Consider the following 13502-nt stretch of genomic DNA (forward strand, 5'->3'; position numbering starts at 1 on the left):
AAAGTGCGGGGTGAGCCGGCGAGGACATGGACACTGTCAGCTCTATCGCTGCCTTGTAGGCCCATACTCCGAGCACATATTGGCCTGATTCATACGCATAGCTTCTTCGATTAGCAGTCTACCCAAACAAAGTTTCTTTGAAAACTTTTTGACATACCAGATGGACTTGGTCAGGCAAACCAACAGCTTCTGACTTGCTGATTCGGTGAGCGCATCTTTACATTTGCCATAAACACTTTGAATATGGCTGAGTGAGTGCTCAACGTACTTCCAGTTTTGAGGATGGCGTACTGAAGTAAAGCCAAACTCCGGAATATACGCACTTAGAAGATGTAAGGATAAATCCGTGACCTGGCGGAATCGGGTTTTATTTTTGACAAGTCGCGAGAGAGTAATGTGTTGCAAGTGTCGGTGTACACTCATGCTCCTACTGCTGTGATCATAGTCGACCAGTGATTGCTGAGTCAGGCCTTCTTGTGCGTTTGCAACAGCTAGCGGGTCATCCAAGAACATTGCAAATGCGTGATGGGTTTCAGTCGAGTCGAAGAGCTCAGCTGGAATAGAATCAGGATCGAGTAAGGAGAAAGCGTCCAGAAGAACTAGGGAGGCTTCTGAGAGAGCGCTGGTGGAGACAGTCCATGTTGTTGCGACTGTCCTGCTATAGCCCTCGACCTGGTAGCTATCGATGACCTCGGATCGCTGATCATAGAGACGGAGGAATTTGACGGGGCTGCAGTTTTTATTCGTCATGAAAGATGCAGCTGTTCTGAGCGCCAATGGTAAGCCTCCAAATCGTTGCGTTAACTGCTCGAGAGCCTTAATGTCATCTTCATCTGCTTGAAAACCAGAGGGTAGCCCCTGTCTCAGAAAGTCGATTCCATCTTGGTCGCCAAAGGCCCTCAATGGGAGGCCAACGAAGGCTAGACCTTCATTTTGGACCTTGAGATTTCGACTGGTGACAAGTACCGAACCGCGAACAGTATTCGGCCAGTAAGGCTTGAGGAATCCCGGATCGTCGGCATTGTCGAATACAAACAGAAACTCCCTGTCTACATACTCAGATGAGGATAAGCTCGATAGGGTAGGAAACTTACCAAAGTTGTTGATCCAGTTGAGAACAGCGTGCCTTGACTCTGGCTCAGAGACTTGTATTCCTAGAGCTCTCGCAAGTCCAATGAATTGCGTCTCCAATTTGTCCTTCGAGTCAGCATATAGCCAGATGATTACTTCGTATTTTCCCGCTCTGTATTCGCGATACATGTACTCTTTTGCAACAGAAGATTTGCCACACCCGCCCAGTCCGTGTATGACCAGGCTTCGCATACGTGGCACGCCTCTTCGAGGGCCGGGGTCTAGATGCTGCTCGATGTCACATAGAGCGTTGCCCCTTCCGAAGAAGTTATCGTTGCGCGGTACATTTTGGACGAATCGAAAGGGAAATGTGATCTTGACCATGCTTTGCTGGCTCGATATGTTCTTCGTCAATAGCGCCATCATACTGTCGTCTCGCTTCTTAGAATCTTCAAACCCTGCAGTGTTGACCTGGAGTTTGACATGCCCGGTGTGCCACTCAATTCGGTCCTTACATGCGAGAAATCTCTTCTCAAAGTTAGGGCGAAACAACATCTTAAGCCAATGAACTGCGCCGCTATTCAGCAAGACGGCGCATAATTGTAGCAGTGATCCGACACTCACGTGGCGCTGGCTTTCGGAAAAATTGAATCGATTCAACAATAAAAGCCAAAAATTCTGTACAAGTATTTTTGATGGATGCGGTGAGGTCGCTGTGGTCAGTTGCACTGAAAAGTTTCAACCATCTTTCAAATAGAGGGAGATAGCTAGACAGATTTTGTAGCTGATCGACAATGATGCCATGCAAAGCGGTTGTGCGTGCTGATACCTATTGACCCTTCATGTCAGCGATCCTAGACAAGAGCAGACGCTGCAGTGCGCCTTCACATATTTCGGACTAGTTACCTCCAAAAGTATTCGAACGCCTCCCCATATAACACCTGTAGTCAGGTCTCCGCCGCCAACAGACACATCAATCGCTCTACCGAAGGATAAGATATGCTGGGATATGAGACCGACTTTGTCAAGGAATCTGTTAAACGCCCCTGCATCGTATCTCGGGCGGACTGTACTCAGCATAGCCTCTAATGAACGCTTGTCCATGGCAACGTGACACGAAATTGCGGTGCAATGCTTCTGGTCTTCATAGCTGAAATTGGCCACATGTTCTCTCAACACCTCCCGCCAGATCGCTGATATAGGACTGGAATCCTGAGGACCAGCCGCTGAATTTTCAATGACAATGTTCGTAGCGTTGGATCTTCGTTTAATCTTTGCTGCATTGCTAGCATTTGGTGCGATTGTAATAGTGTTCGACGCGGGGTTCTGCGGAGTGCCACCGGGAACAGACACAATGCTGGCTGCCATGGTAAATTCGATGTCCCGAAAGGTAGGGACGGTCTCCAGCAGAAAAGAACAATTTGTGCAGCTCGAGTAATACCAGATGATTCGTAGCTCTGCAAGACTTAATTGGATCAGGATCAGGCATTGATATTTGCAAGGCAATGTGCTGGTGCTGCTGGCGGACAGGGATTCGCCTTGCACAGGCTGTCCTTCCTGGCTCACAAAGGACTTTCGAAGGGACCAACGATTGCCCCTGTTGTAGGCTTCTTAAAGCAGAGTGGGCCCTACTGCTCACTCTTTCTGGTGTCATATCCGATAGGCCTGGGGTAGTGGTCTTTTCTTTTGTCCACAGCCCTGCCACACAAAAGTGTACAAGGCCAGGACTCGGCGATCCTAACAGGAATCAGCCAACACTGGCTCTTTGGGAGGTCACAAAAGCTCGCCACTCTGCTGAGAGGCGTACTGACTCGTTCTCAGCTACACGTAGCATCTCGTATGATATTTGTCCACCGGCAGAGGAATCTTGTTTTCTGATAGGTGCCCGCCTCAGGCTAGATGCAAGGCAGACTGTGCCCATCAGAGGCGACATGGGACGGCATGGGTCGCAATTGCAGGGATAGGGGTCTCATTGACGCCCCAAATGCAGGCGCTACCACTTTGATCACCATCTACTTTTCCTTTCGTCTTGATGAAGAACAGAGAGAATCTTGTCAGGCTGACGCGCAATTATGTGCCTTGTGGAACGTGATCTAGATCGCTGAAGACTGTGATGTGCGGAAGATTCAGGGCTGGTTTGGCGTATGCGAGGCTCTTCACTAAGTACTTCGCTTCACGTATGTGCGTAGCCGGAAATGAGACACCTTCCTTCCGTCATGGGAACAAGACCAACACAGTGGTTCTGTAAGCTCTTGGGCAGAGCAATACCCTTGTTCGGACAGTGTCCTGACAAAAAAGTCGTCTATCAGGAGCACCGCCTGAGAGCGGGTCCTGGCTCGTACTTACTGTTGCGATGTCGGCATTTGACCTGAGGGCTATGCCTTCATACAAGGCTTTCTCGTAATGGAGATTCACCGTTAGTCGTCCACAGGTCTATTGTTTTCGATTTGCTGTGTTTTCTGCTGAGCCAACTGGCAAGATTTAGAGATATGATGCAACTCCTGGGAGGCCCAAGCTCGAGATGTCCACAGACAGAGGTTGTCCCAGGATCAACTCGCTTGCTAGCTTCCCACTGCCTAGACTAAGGGCAACTCCATCGCTAGAATGTCCTGTATTGATGTAGAGTCCTCCCGGGTCCGCTGTCACGGAGGCATCGACACTGGGTCTGTCGAACAGCAAGTCAAACGGGACCCTGGTAATGATGGGACGGTTTGGAACGGCCGTGGGTCGATAGCAGCGCCCTGCGTCGTGATATTCCAGATCCTTGTCCTTAGGTACTTTCACATAATGCTTCGTGGCAGTGATCATTTTTTCGATCTCTGCTGGCTGAGGCAGCACTTGAGTTGCCAAAGGTGGGAGCTCCTCTGCAACAGCGCCCCAGCCTCCAATGTACAGATCGCCATTGGGAAACGACGTAACATCGAATCTACTCCCATCCGGGGTCACGTTGGTAAAATACACCTGCACGCTATCCTCGCCGTGGCCAGACGGACTTCTGATACGTGCGTGGTTTCCTGCCGCTCCTCTTGAGTCCATCGGGAGCTTGACTTGAGCGCTTGGGAAAAGGGTAGCAAACACTCGATCAGACCACGGACCTGCCGCTATCACCACGGAGTCGGCAGGTATCGACTGGCTCAAACCGCTACTCGTTCGGACGTGTAACGCCGAAAAAGCGGATCCGGCTGGATCGAGCTGGATCGATGTAGCTGTAGCACTTGTTTCGATTCTTACACCAAGTTCTTTGACTCGTTTCGTAAGAAATTCGCAAAAGCGTCTCGGATCCCTTATACCGTTAATTAGTCGGGGAGGCGATTCAACATGTCATTACATACAGATGCGCCGCATTCGGGGGAGAAGAAACTCTGTAAGCGTCCCAATCGTCTCTCACTCGGACCCAGGCTGGGAGGTCAGAGAGTGGCACCGAGACAGGCGGCCCTTTAGAGCCCGAACCACCGCCGGGGCTGGAGCTATCCGAGGAACCTTTCTTCTGGAGACGATATATTGTCTAGTAAGGATGAGCATCAAACGGTGGAAAGAGCTTGCAAGATAGATCTTGTGCTTACTTGATCACTCCATCCGTATTCATCTTTGCCATTGTATTGCTCTGCAAGTCTGACTTGGAGGCGATACGAGAGGCAGACAAGGCCAGCTCGGCCTGTCTTGCTCTCTTTCCTTTGGGAAGAACCAAGGCTACCGGTTGCCTGACTGGATGCAGCAGGGCACAGGCGATCGGACGATTCGATAATGGTGATCTGCGGCCTCTGGTTGCCCGGTGCGGACGAAGTAAGGCGTGCATCTTCGCGATGAGACAAGGCAAGGAAATAGGCAGTTGATAGGCCGATCACCCCGCCGCCAATTATGGCCACGCCACGCGGCGGTTTCCTCGCCTTTTCAGCCTCGGTGGTGCTGTGGTACGAATGTTCGGCAGTCCCCATGTCGCTTTTTTGCTCTTCAGCTATGTTAGATGCGTTGTTGATTTGATCAAGCATTGAGGAGGAGATCGAGACTGCTTCTGCTGTCGTGGGGCGAGAGATTGATGAAGGCCGCGGTAAAGACGTTGAGTCATGATTCGTGCTTCACTCAGCACCCGTTTCTCTGGACGGATCAGGCCTAGCCTACGAAAACGCGGAATGTCAAGCAGGCTGATCCTGACCCAAAACCACGATGCACAATAGGTATCTGCAAATGACATGCGAGGCGCATCCGCCTGATGCGCGATAGCATTGGGGGATGCAGCAACATGATTTCCGATTCGCAGCAAGACAAGAGGTCAGGTTTAGCTTTCTTGCACATGCCTGAACTGACTCTGGACTTGAACCCCGATCTCGGTAAAGCTTTTCCGACGCTGGGCTACTGTAGAGTTTGGCGTGATGTGGAGAATGATCCCCAGACAGACCACACTTGGAAGCCGAGCCAGAGGACGGTCTTACCCTTAAACTTCCGGAAACGGTACCGGCATCTCCCGTTTCCCAATGACGCTAGAAAGCTTACATCTGGCGTCATGCTAAAGCCATGCACGCTTGTACGATGACCCATGATCGTTCTTCTGATCGAGTCTGGATGGCTCGATCACAGATACAATGAAAATGCAACTGATACAGCATAAAGCCCCTGTTTGCTATTAGCCTGGGTTCTCCACCTCAGCGAAGACTTACCGAAGCAAATACGAACGGTATGCCCCACCACCCACTGGATTTTGTAAGCCCAGCGCTGAGAAGCTGCTGCATTATCGGCTCGGCCACCAACAAGGTAATGTTCTCGATCATCTGAATCAGCCCGTAGAGATCCTCCCGCGATGCTTCCGGGACCGATAGCGTAGCAATGGCGACAAGCGGCGGTCGAGTAATTTGAGATATTGTGAACAGGGCGGTTCCTTTACGATTAGTCGCGATAAATAGGCTTGGCGTTGAGGCTTACCTATACACAGGAGGATTGTAGAGGGGGAAATGCCTATCAGTAAGCACCCAAAGCCTGTAGATATCAGGCTGCACCGCACCATCATGACCTGGATGCCCAGTTCCTTGGTGATGTCCTTTGAGCGAAGCCACCGCAAGCAACCAGGCACAATGACCAGAAAGATAACGAGGTTCATTACTGCTGTGGCTGTGAAAAGCTCTGTGACCTGCAAGAATGTCCAATCGAAACGAATCCTAGGGAACTGCATCATGACACTGATAATAGCCATGCGGAACATGCCAACGAAGAATATCGGCAGTGTAAGCATGCCAATACGACTCCGCAGGACTGGCTGTAGACTCTGGATATAGGTGTGGAACGATGGGAATAGCGAGTCTGACCTGGCGCGAGTAAGAACGTCTTCGTCTTCTCCGCTAGAGCCATTGGAAGGCTGATCAGGTATCGCGAGGGCAAGGAGAGCGCCGATTCCGAGGTAGGCCCAGGCAAGTGTAAACGAAAGGGTCAGCGATATCCTCATACTCCAATTGGCCATGGCTGGAGCGAACAACTCAACGAACATATAGGCGACGTTGATGAGGTAGAAGGCGTTGCCTCTACGTTATGCGATTAATGTCGACCTTTTCACCGGCTCTGCGTACTCACACGTTGTCCTCTCCTGCATGTCTGCTTGCGAGTAGATGCACCATTGCTGCGACTGACATTGTTCCGCCGCCACACAAAAAGAAGATGGACGATATCCAGACTAGGCGGACAGCGAATCTGTTGGGGTAGGAGCCTTCATTTGGTCAATAGGGAGGACGGTCGGCCGATGTGCGGTAAGATACTCACAAATGATATACACCCAGAAAGTCTGCATTCCAAGCCCAGATAGACCGAGGATAAGAACTCTTGTCGGACCGATTTTTCTTGCCAGTCTGGCGAGAGGGGCGGCCACAATGAAGACTGCCCGATGTAAGCGTGCGAGAAGACTTGCGAGAAGCAAATGAGCTCGACAGACCCGGTATGCAATCGATCATCGCCTTCCATGCTTTGATTGTAGCGAGCTCTGTTTGCACTTCAGGTACTTTGCAGCTTTGTTCCGACACCGAGCCGCGTGCATCAATGATCGATGGGTTGACCTCAAAATAGTAGGTGAGACATATGGCCCGTTCCAGGATCGCCGTGACAGGAGCGAAGAGGCTCAGTTCGAACAGCTCAGCAAAGAAGAATACCACGGCGCACAGTATGATATTGCATTGGAAGGTGGATTGTGTTGATTGTGCATGATGATCCTCGCCCCTTGAGTTTGAGTCAGAAAGGGTTCCGAGCAAATTGTCGTCCTCTCGAGAACAGTGCTCTTGTTCAGAATGCTCTTGAGAGATCTCTTGGTCCTCCTCAGATAGGGTCGTGTATGCCACCATCCCGTATATGGGCTATTGGTGAGTGCTGTCGTCGATGTCAATACACTTCGGATCTCTGGGATGGTTGTGCTTCATTTCGCAATGGTGTGCGGGGTTCTAAACAGGTCAAGTGCCAAGCCTGGTCACCCAAGGACCCTCGTATGGCTGTCACCGGGAGCTTTAGCGGGCTCGGGGGCACAAGTGCACCTATACTCGATGCGGGGGAGAATGGGCCGCTCAGGAAAGACTTAAAAGGCAAGAAAGCCTATTTTGCCTTGATCAGAGCCTCTACGTCCGCCTTCGCTGTTTTGGTGATTTTGAATGATATCTGGCCAAGTTATAACTTGAAATCATGTTCTTCGTACAGAAGACACTACGATCAAGTAGCCGGCTAATCGACATAGCCCCTTCTTTTGGCCGCACTGGTTCTCGAGTCTTTATGCAGGTGAGTTCTTTGGTTCATGCATATAAGTATAGAGGCTGAGAAAGCACCAAGAGGGCAAGTTCACTAACGACACCGACTACATCTGCAACGCTCTACTACCTTTCGCGTCTTGAACTCTATAAACATGAGAAGCCATATCACATCAATGTGCCGCCTTCTGCGCTTCCTCCCGGGATGCAATCAACTGAGAAATCTGAGGGTTACGATGGAATCACCGTCAACAACCTGCGAGGCCGAGAGCACGAGTTCAGCCTGGATAACAGCGGCTTTCAAGTATTTCGAGACGAGGAGAAGACATTCTCTCTTGCCTCCGCGTTGAAATATGACGAGTATGCGGATTTTCAAACAGTCAAGTCGCGGTACAGAGCAGCAGTCAGTCAGTTCCTCGTGGAACGGCTCGGTGCAGAAGCTGTCTTTCCTTTTACTCACGAGGTCTGTTTACATGCGCTATTATGAATAGAGGAAGCTTATGCACATCAGGTTCGAAGGAGAGCTTCTGTGTTCCCAAGACTTCCACGAGGTACGGGAGAAGCGCCACAGCCTGTGCAAGGAGTACACGTTGGTATTACGACCCGCCTCTCTGGACGACTCTCGCTAACGTAGTAAGACTTCACTCCACGCTGGGCTGTGGAAAGAACGCGCATGGCTTTCGGCGAAGCCGTCGTTGATTATCTCATGACACGCCGGTGGCAAGTCCTTAAGTACGATAAAGACACCATACTAATACGTCCATTGCTAACCCCAGTTAGTATCTGGCGCCCCTTGTTTGGGCCATTATATGACTGGCCGCTTGCGGTTTGCGACTGGCGCTCCATTGACCCTTCTCAGGATCTGGTGGCTAGCGACAATGTTTATACACATACAGCTGCCGAGACGTACAATCTCTACCACAGTCCCTCGCACAAATGGTACTTTTTACAAGGCATGAGACCGGAAGAAACTCTAGTCTTCAAAAGTCACGACTCGCGAAAAACAAACGGAACTGCGCGGGGTACGTACAAAGACACAGGTGCATTGCTATTGCTTACGATATGCAATTATAGTCTGTCCTCATGCTGCTTTCAGAGATCCGCTTGCTCCAGCAGATGCAAGACCGAGAGAGAGTGTGGAATGTTTGGCGATCGTGGTATATCCACCATCGCACCTCGAAGATGTCCAGGATGTCCAAGCAGAGGTGAGCAGATTCGTACCGCCATTGTTACAGGACTGACGAGGCTAGACATTGCCGTAGATGGAATAACGGAGAGCCTTCCTACTCATGAGCAGCTGGCTTGGGGGAGTGAATGTTTCTGTCCTTTTCCTGCACACGTCAGCCTTACCGCACTGAAACCGCAGCAAGAGACTTGTTTCTGGTAGATCTTCCCAGAGTAGCCTCCTGTGCACAACGAGAATTTCAAGAACATTGTGAGTAGCAACGAGATCGACGATGACCTTGAGGCTCAACTAGGTTGAATTATGCAGATCCCCAGTGCAGTTCCTTTTTCTTCCACTAGCAGCGCCCGACGGATGAACACTCGTATATCTGCATATGTATAGTATACAACTGACCAATGTCTCAATGTGCTCGATGCTACCAGCCTTTGAGAGGTCCAGAAGGGCGGGGTAACTGAGAAGTATGGATCGTGGCTTCTGCACGTTGACTGCAAGACTACTCCAAACACATCACGATAAGAGGAAAATCAGCCATTCGCCAGTCTTTTACTACCGCCGCCGAGACTTGCTCGGTCGATACGTAGTCTGGATTGGCCGCGCCATTCGTCAGGCTTGAGCGGGGAACGTTGCAGTACAAATATCCTTGAAAGCCAGCCCGAGGGACTCGGGAGTCAAAGGCAAACACTGCAAAGCGACTTCACCAATCTCAACAGCAGTCACCGTATCAGACGCGCCTCAATAATGTCTCAAGTTTGCAAACAAGCGTGAGTAGACCGTGTCCAGGTGAAGATGTGGCAACCCCTCTGACAAGCAAGGCTTCGGACCTACCACTCGACAGGGCTCAAGGCTGCGTCAACTACGGCGAGGGCCCAGCCTTGGAAATCGTTCTGGCCGCCCAACAAGGAGAACTACACGGCAGAGCAGCAGAAGGAGATGCCGTGGTTGACCTGGAAACCCGACCCCAAGAGACCTGACGACAAACCGTGGCGTCAGTGGATGCTGGAAGGGCAGAGCGCTGTTGCTCGCCGGGGCTCTTCGTGGTAGATATCAGACATGGAAGACGTCGAGACCGGTGAGTCTGAGCTTGTCTGAAGGATAACGATTTGTATGTCGGGTTTCATTTCACAAGGGATATGTTACATGTGTGCATCAAAAGACAGTCGTTACTATGTTTCTGGTTCTACATAAAACCAAGTCCGCATGATGAAGTCTAAGCCTCCCCCAGAATGTGTACTCTTTTCTTGAGCAGGGTACATCAAAGGAGCAACTCAAGGATCTTACCCATGAACGGGCTGTTCCGGCCAATTTCAGCCCAATCTCCCTTGTCAGCGTGCAACATCATCAGCGCGCCCTCCTTCGCCACAGCCCGCTTGACGCCGTCGTGGTCGTTCCAGTCCATAAACTGTAGGAAGCAGGCCGCGTGACCGCCTACGTAGCATGCCAGTCGTCGAGGGTCGACAGACCCACCTGACCGAATGTAGGATTGGAAGGTCGAGATTGCGGCTTCCTGGTTCACGGCCGCTGCCGGACCCGGACCAGGGAAGAAGCGGTCTTGCAGCCATATTTCCGAGAGGTAATGAGCGAGGTCGACATAGCACGGCGCACACGCGGCGAACTCCCAATCGATGATGCTGATGCTCTCGAGCGTCTTCTCACCACCGTTACCGTTCAGCTTGAGGATGATGTTGCCAAAACTATGTAAAGACAGGCATTTTCATCAGTACGTTCATTTTGGAAAAGCAGGGGACGGGCAGGCGGAGATGTGGAGCGTACAATGTATCCCCCATGATCACACTCTCTGGTGTGTTCATGTAGTCCTTGTCCAGATCGGCGATGATGTCGGCAAGTTTGTTGTGGTCGTCGGCAGAGAGACGAATGCCATATTGCGCCAACTTGGCGGGGACATCTCGGAAGCAGGTCTGTACGTCGATCTCCTTGCTCATGGAGTTGGGCAGGAAAAGTACGCGCAGATCCCGCGAGGCAGGCTCTGACGCACCCCTCGTTAGCGAGTGTAACCGGTACAGATATCTTCCCAGCTGATCCCCGAGCAGGCGCATGAGCTCCAAGGCGTTTTCGCCCACAGGACTCTGACACATGTTTTCCAGTGAAATGTACAGGGGGCCTGCACCGGACGCGCTCAGCGATGGGGGAGGGCTGATGTCTTCCATGATCATGACGTGGCTTGCGTCGTCGTAGTAGTAAAGCTCGGGCGCCCGGACGATACACTCTTCGCCCTCGTACTGGGCGTTCAAGGCATCGGCTAGCTCGCGCATTGCGTGCGCCTCGTAGCGCTGTCGCTCCGACGAGAAAGGCGTGAAAGGGTCATTGGTCGCATACTCGGCGGCGAATTTCAGGACTGCTGATACGACCGACCGTTGACCCTTTTCTGGCGAGTATAATAGCCTGTAGGTGTAGTTGGTCGTTCCGCCTTTGATAGCTTCGACATGCTGCGGATGTGCGAAGTCGTACTTGCAGGTCGAGAAGTCTTGGGTGTTCAGGTAGGCTTCGACGCGGGGTTCTGTATCCATGGTGGGTTGGAGATCTCGCGAAGGAGGTGCTGGGTGATGTTCGAAGAGGCAAGAGATCGAATAACTCTGTCCCCCTGTGATGGACCACAGAACGTGCCTCACGGTGCATTAGTTGAGTTGCTCGCTTCCAACGCAGCATGATCGAAGTCGAATTGATGAGAGATCTACAGTACTTCTGCCCAGTCTACTCCACCAATGAGAGCGGTCGCTAGCGATAACCGGTGTGCCAGTCTAGGCCAAAAGAGGCAGCAGACTAGTACTAATGCAGTGTACTTTTGTGACTACTTCGACGCCATGCAGAAGGATTTCTTTGGTTCTTGTCGGGCGCAGGACAGTTGCCTGGAACGCTGAAGCATTGACCAGGTGCACCTGAAAAGGCAGCCATTGACAATCCGAATCCCCCATCCATCAAGGGCTGCCCTTGCAAAGGACCTCTGCAAGCTTGAATGTGTCACTAGCAATGCACCTGACACGGCCCGCCTCGGGATCGACGCACGGGATAGTACAGCGCGACAACTTAATCCCGCCGCTACATGAGGGTGGTCCAAGATCAGTCGTGCAGTTGATTCAACCGTGCAACCGCGCGTTCAAAAGTGCAGCATGCTTGCTGTCTTCGAGACGAGATTGAGCTGCAGATCCATGGTGAAAGTCTGCCTCGCTGCGGCCGCCCTCGGAGTAGGCGTGGGCCTTGCCGCGAGTGATGCAACGGCTGAGTCGCTTGATCAGAAGTGGGGATCAGACGTGAGTCCTTAGACACTCCTGAGGGGAACCGTTGGCAAATTGACGACGACTGGGATTTGACTGACCATCCTGTATATTCCTCCCTGTCCAGTGGCCCTTCTCTGGCATTGCGACATTCGCACACCTCGATCATGTCAAATGCCTCGTGAATCCAGACGCGCCGTTCGATATTGGCGTCATTGGCGCCCCTTTTGACACGACGACCAGCTACCGCCCGGGTAAGTTGAGGCGCGTCCCTTTTGCTTTCCCCTCAGTCTACGGAAATAAAGACTAAAACGGGGCAATAGGTGCACGTTTCGGACCCCGCGCCATCCGCGTCAGCTCAGCGCGCCAGAGTTCCATTAGAAGCTTCAATTACAGGGCGGGCATCAACCCGTACCGATCATGGGCGCGGGTCCTCGACTGCGGGGACATACCCATCACATCATGGGACAACGCCCTGGCCCTGCGCCAAATGACCGACGCTTTTTTCGAGCTCGGGAGCAGACAGACCCCGAACGGGAGGCTGTCGGTGCGGGAATACCGGAGGAAGCCGAAACTCATGACCATGGGGGGCGACCACAGCATCCTGCTGCCAATCCTTCGTGCACTTCACGCTATATACGGCCGGCCGCTGTCGGTGCTGCACTTCGACGCGCACATGGATACGCGCAACCCTGCCAAATACATCAAGGCGTGGGTTGACGCAGATGACCTCAGCACGCAGAGCTTCTTCAACCATGGGAGCATGCTGTGGCTGGCGTCCAAGGAGGGGCTGGTAGCAAACGCATCTTCCGTCCATGCCGGTCTAAGGGCGCGTATCAACGATTACACCGATTTCGACGACGATACAGACCAAGGTTGGCACAGGATTTTTGTTGACGACATCGACGACATGGGCGTGTCCGGCGTGATTGAGTCCATTCTGAATAGGGTTGGTTCGCAGAATCCCGTGTACATCTCCGTCGATATAGATGTGATTGATCCCGGCTCGGCTCCCGGGACGGGCACCCCAGAGCCTGGGGGCTGGACGACTAGAGAACTGATCAGGATTCTCAGGGGTCTTGAGAACCTCAATATTGTAGGTGCTGACGTGGTCGAGGTCAGCCCGAGCTATGATGCGGGAGAGATTACTTCGCTGGCTGCAGCTCAGATCATGTTCGAACTCATCACCAACATGGTCAAAAGAGGCACAGTGGACGTCCCGAAATATTCTTCGTCTGGTGTGAACATAAACAGAGATGAGCTATGATTATAGGCGTTAGCTATGAGGAATTCATGCACATAATG

At 52.0% G+C, this 13502-nt stretch overlaps 6 protein-coding genes across 6 annotated transcripts; 2 read left to right on the forward strand and 4 right to left on the reverse strand.

The window, feature by feature from the left end:
* Window positions 1-42: 42 nt before the first annotated feature.
* On the reverse strand, window positions 43-1626 carry HMPREF1541_05077 (uncharacterized protein; the record flags this gene model as incomplete). The annotated part of the gene is made up of 2 exons (XM_008719418.1): window positions 43-1049; window positions 1095-1626. The coding sequence occupies 2 exons, from the start codon at window positions 1624-1626 to the stop codon at window positions 43-45; spliced, it is 1539 nt and encodes a 512-aa protein (XP_008717640.1).
* A 1926-nt stretch (window positions 1627-3552) lies between these two features.
* HMPREF1541_05078 (uncharacterized protein) lies at window positions 3553-5006 on the reverse strand (the record flags this gene model as incomplete). Its single annotated transcript, XM_008719419.1, has 3 exons — window positions 3553-4354; window positions 4404-4576; window positions 4635-5006. 3 exons carry the CDS (start codon window positions 5004-5006, stop codon window positions 3553-3555), a joined length of 1347 nt encoding a protein of 448 aa, XP_008717641.1.
* A 634-nt stretch (window positions 5007-5640) lies between these two features.
* On the reverse strand, window positions 5641-6520 carry HMPREF1541_05079 (uncharacterized protein; the record flags this gene model as incomplete). The annotated part of the gene is made up of 3 exons (XM_008719420.1): window positions 5641-5682; window positions 5727-5944; window positions 5989-6520. The coding sequence occupies 3 exons, from the start codon at window positions 6518-6520 to the stop codon at window positions 5641-5643; spliced, it is 792 nt and encodes a 263-aa protein (XP_008717642.1).
* A 1199-nt stretch (window positions 6521-7719) lies between these two features.
* HMPREF1541_05080 (uncharacterized protein) lies at window positions 7720-9043 on the forward strand (the record flags this gene model as incomplete). The annotated part of the gene is made up of 7 exons (XM_008719421.1): window positions 7720-7812; window positions 7864-8244; window positions 8293-8374; window positions 8420-8513; window positions 8562-8803; window positions 8856-8986; window positions 9032-9043. 7 exons carry the CDS (start codon window positions 7720-7722, stop codon window positions 9041-9043), a joined length of 1035 nt encoding a protein of 344 aa, XP_008717643.1.
* A 1176-nt stretch (window positions 9044-10219) lies between these two features.
* HMPREF1541_05081 (uncharacterized protein) lies at window positions 10220-11492 on the reverse strand (the record flags this gene model as incomplete). The annotated part of the gene is made up of 2 exons (XM_008719422.1): window positions 10220-10658; window positions 10738-11492. 2 exons carry the CDS (start codon window positions 11490-11492, stop codon window positions 10220-10222), a joined length of 1194 nt encoding a protein of 397 aa, XP_008717644.1.
* A 639-nt stretch (window positions 11493-12131) lies between these two features.
* Window positions 12132-13464, forward strand: HMPREF1541_05082 (agmatinase; the record flags this gene model as incomplete). Its single annotated transcript, XM_008719423.1, has 3 exons — window positions 12132-12233; window positions 12325-12451; window positions 12521-13464. 3 exons carry the CDS (start codon window positions 12132-12134, stop codon window positions 13462-13464), a joined length of 1173 nt encoding a protein of 390 aa, XP_008717645.1.
* Between the last annotated feature and the right edge of the window lie 38 nt (window positions 13465-13502).

Source organism: Cyphellophora europaea (assembly GCF_000365145.1).
Source record: "Cyphellophora europaea CBS 101466 unplaced genomic scaffold supercont1.4, whole genome shotgun sequence".
Classification (NCBI taxonomy): Eukaryota; Fungi; Ascomycota; class Eurotiomycetes; order Chaetothyriales; family Cyphellophoraceae; genus Cyphellophora; species Cyphellophora europaea.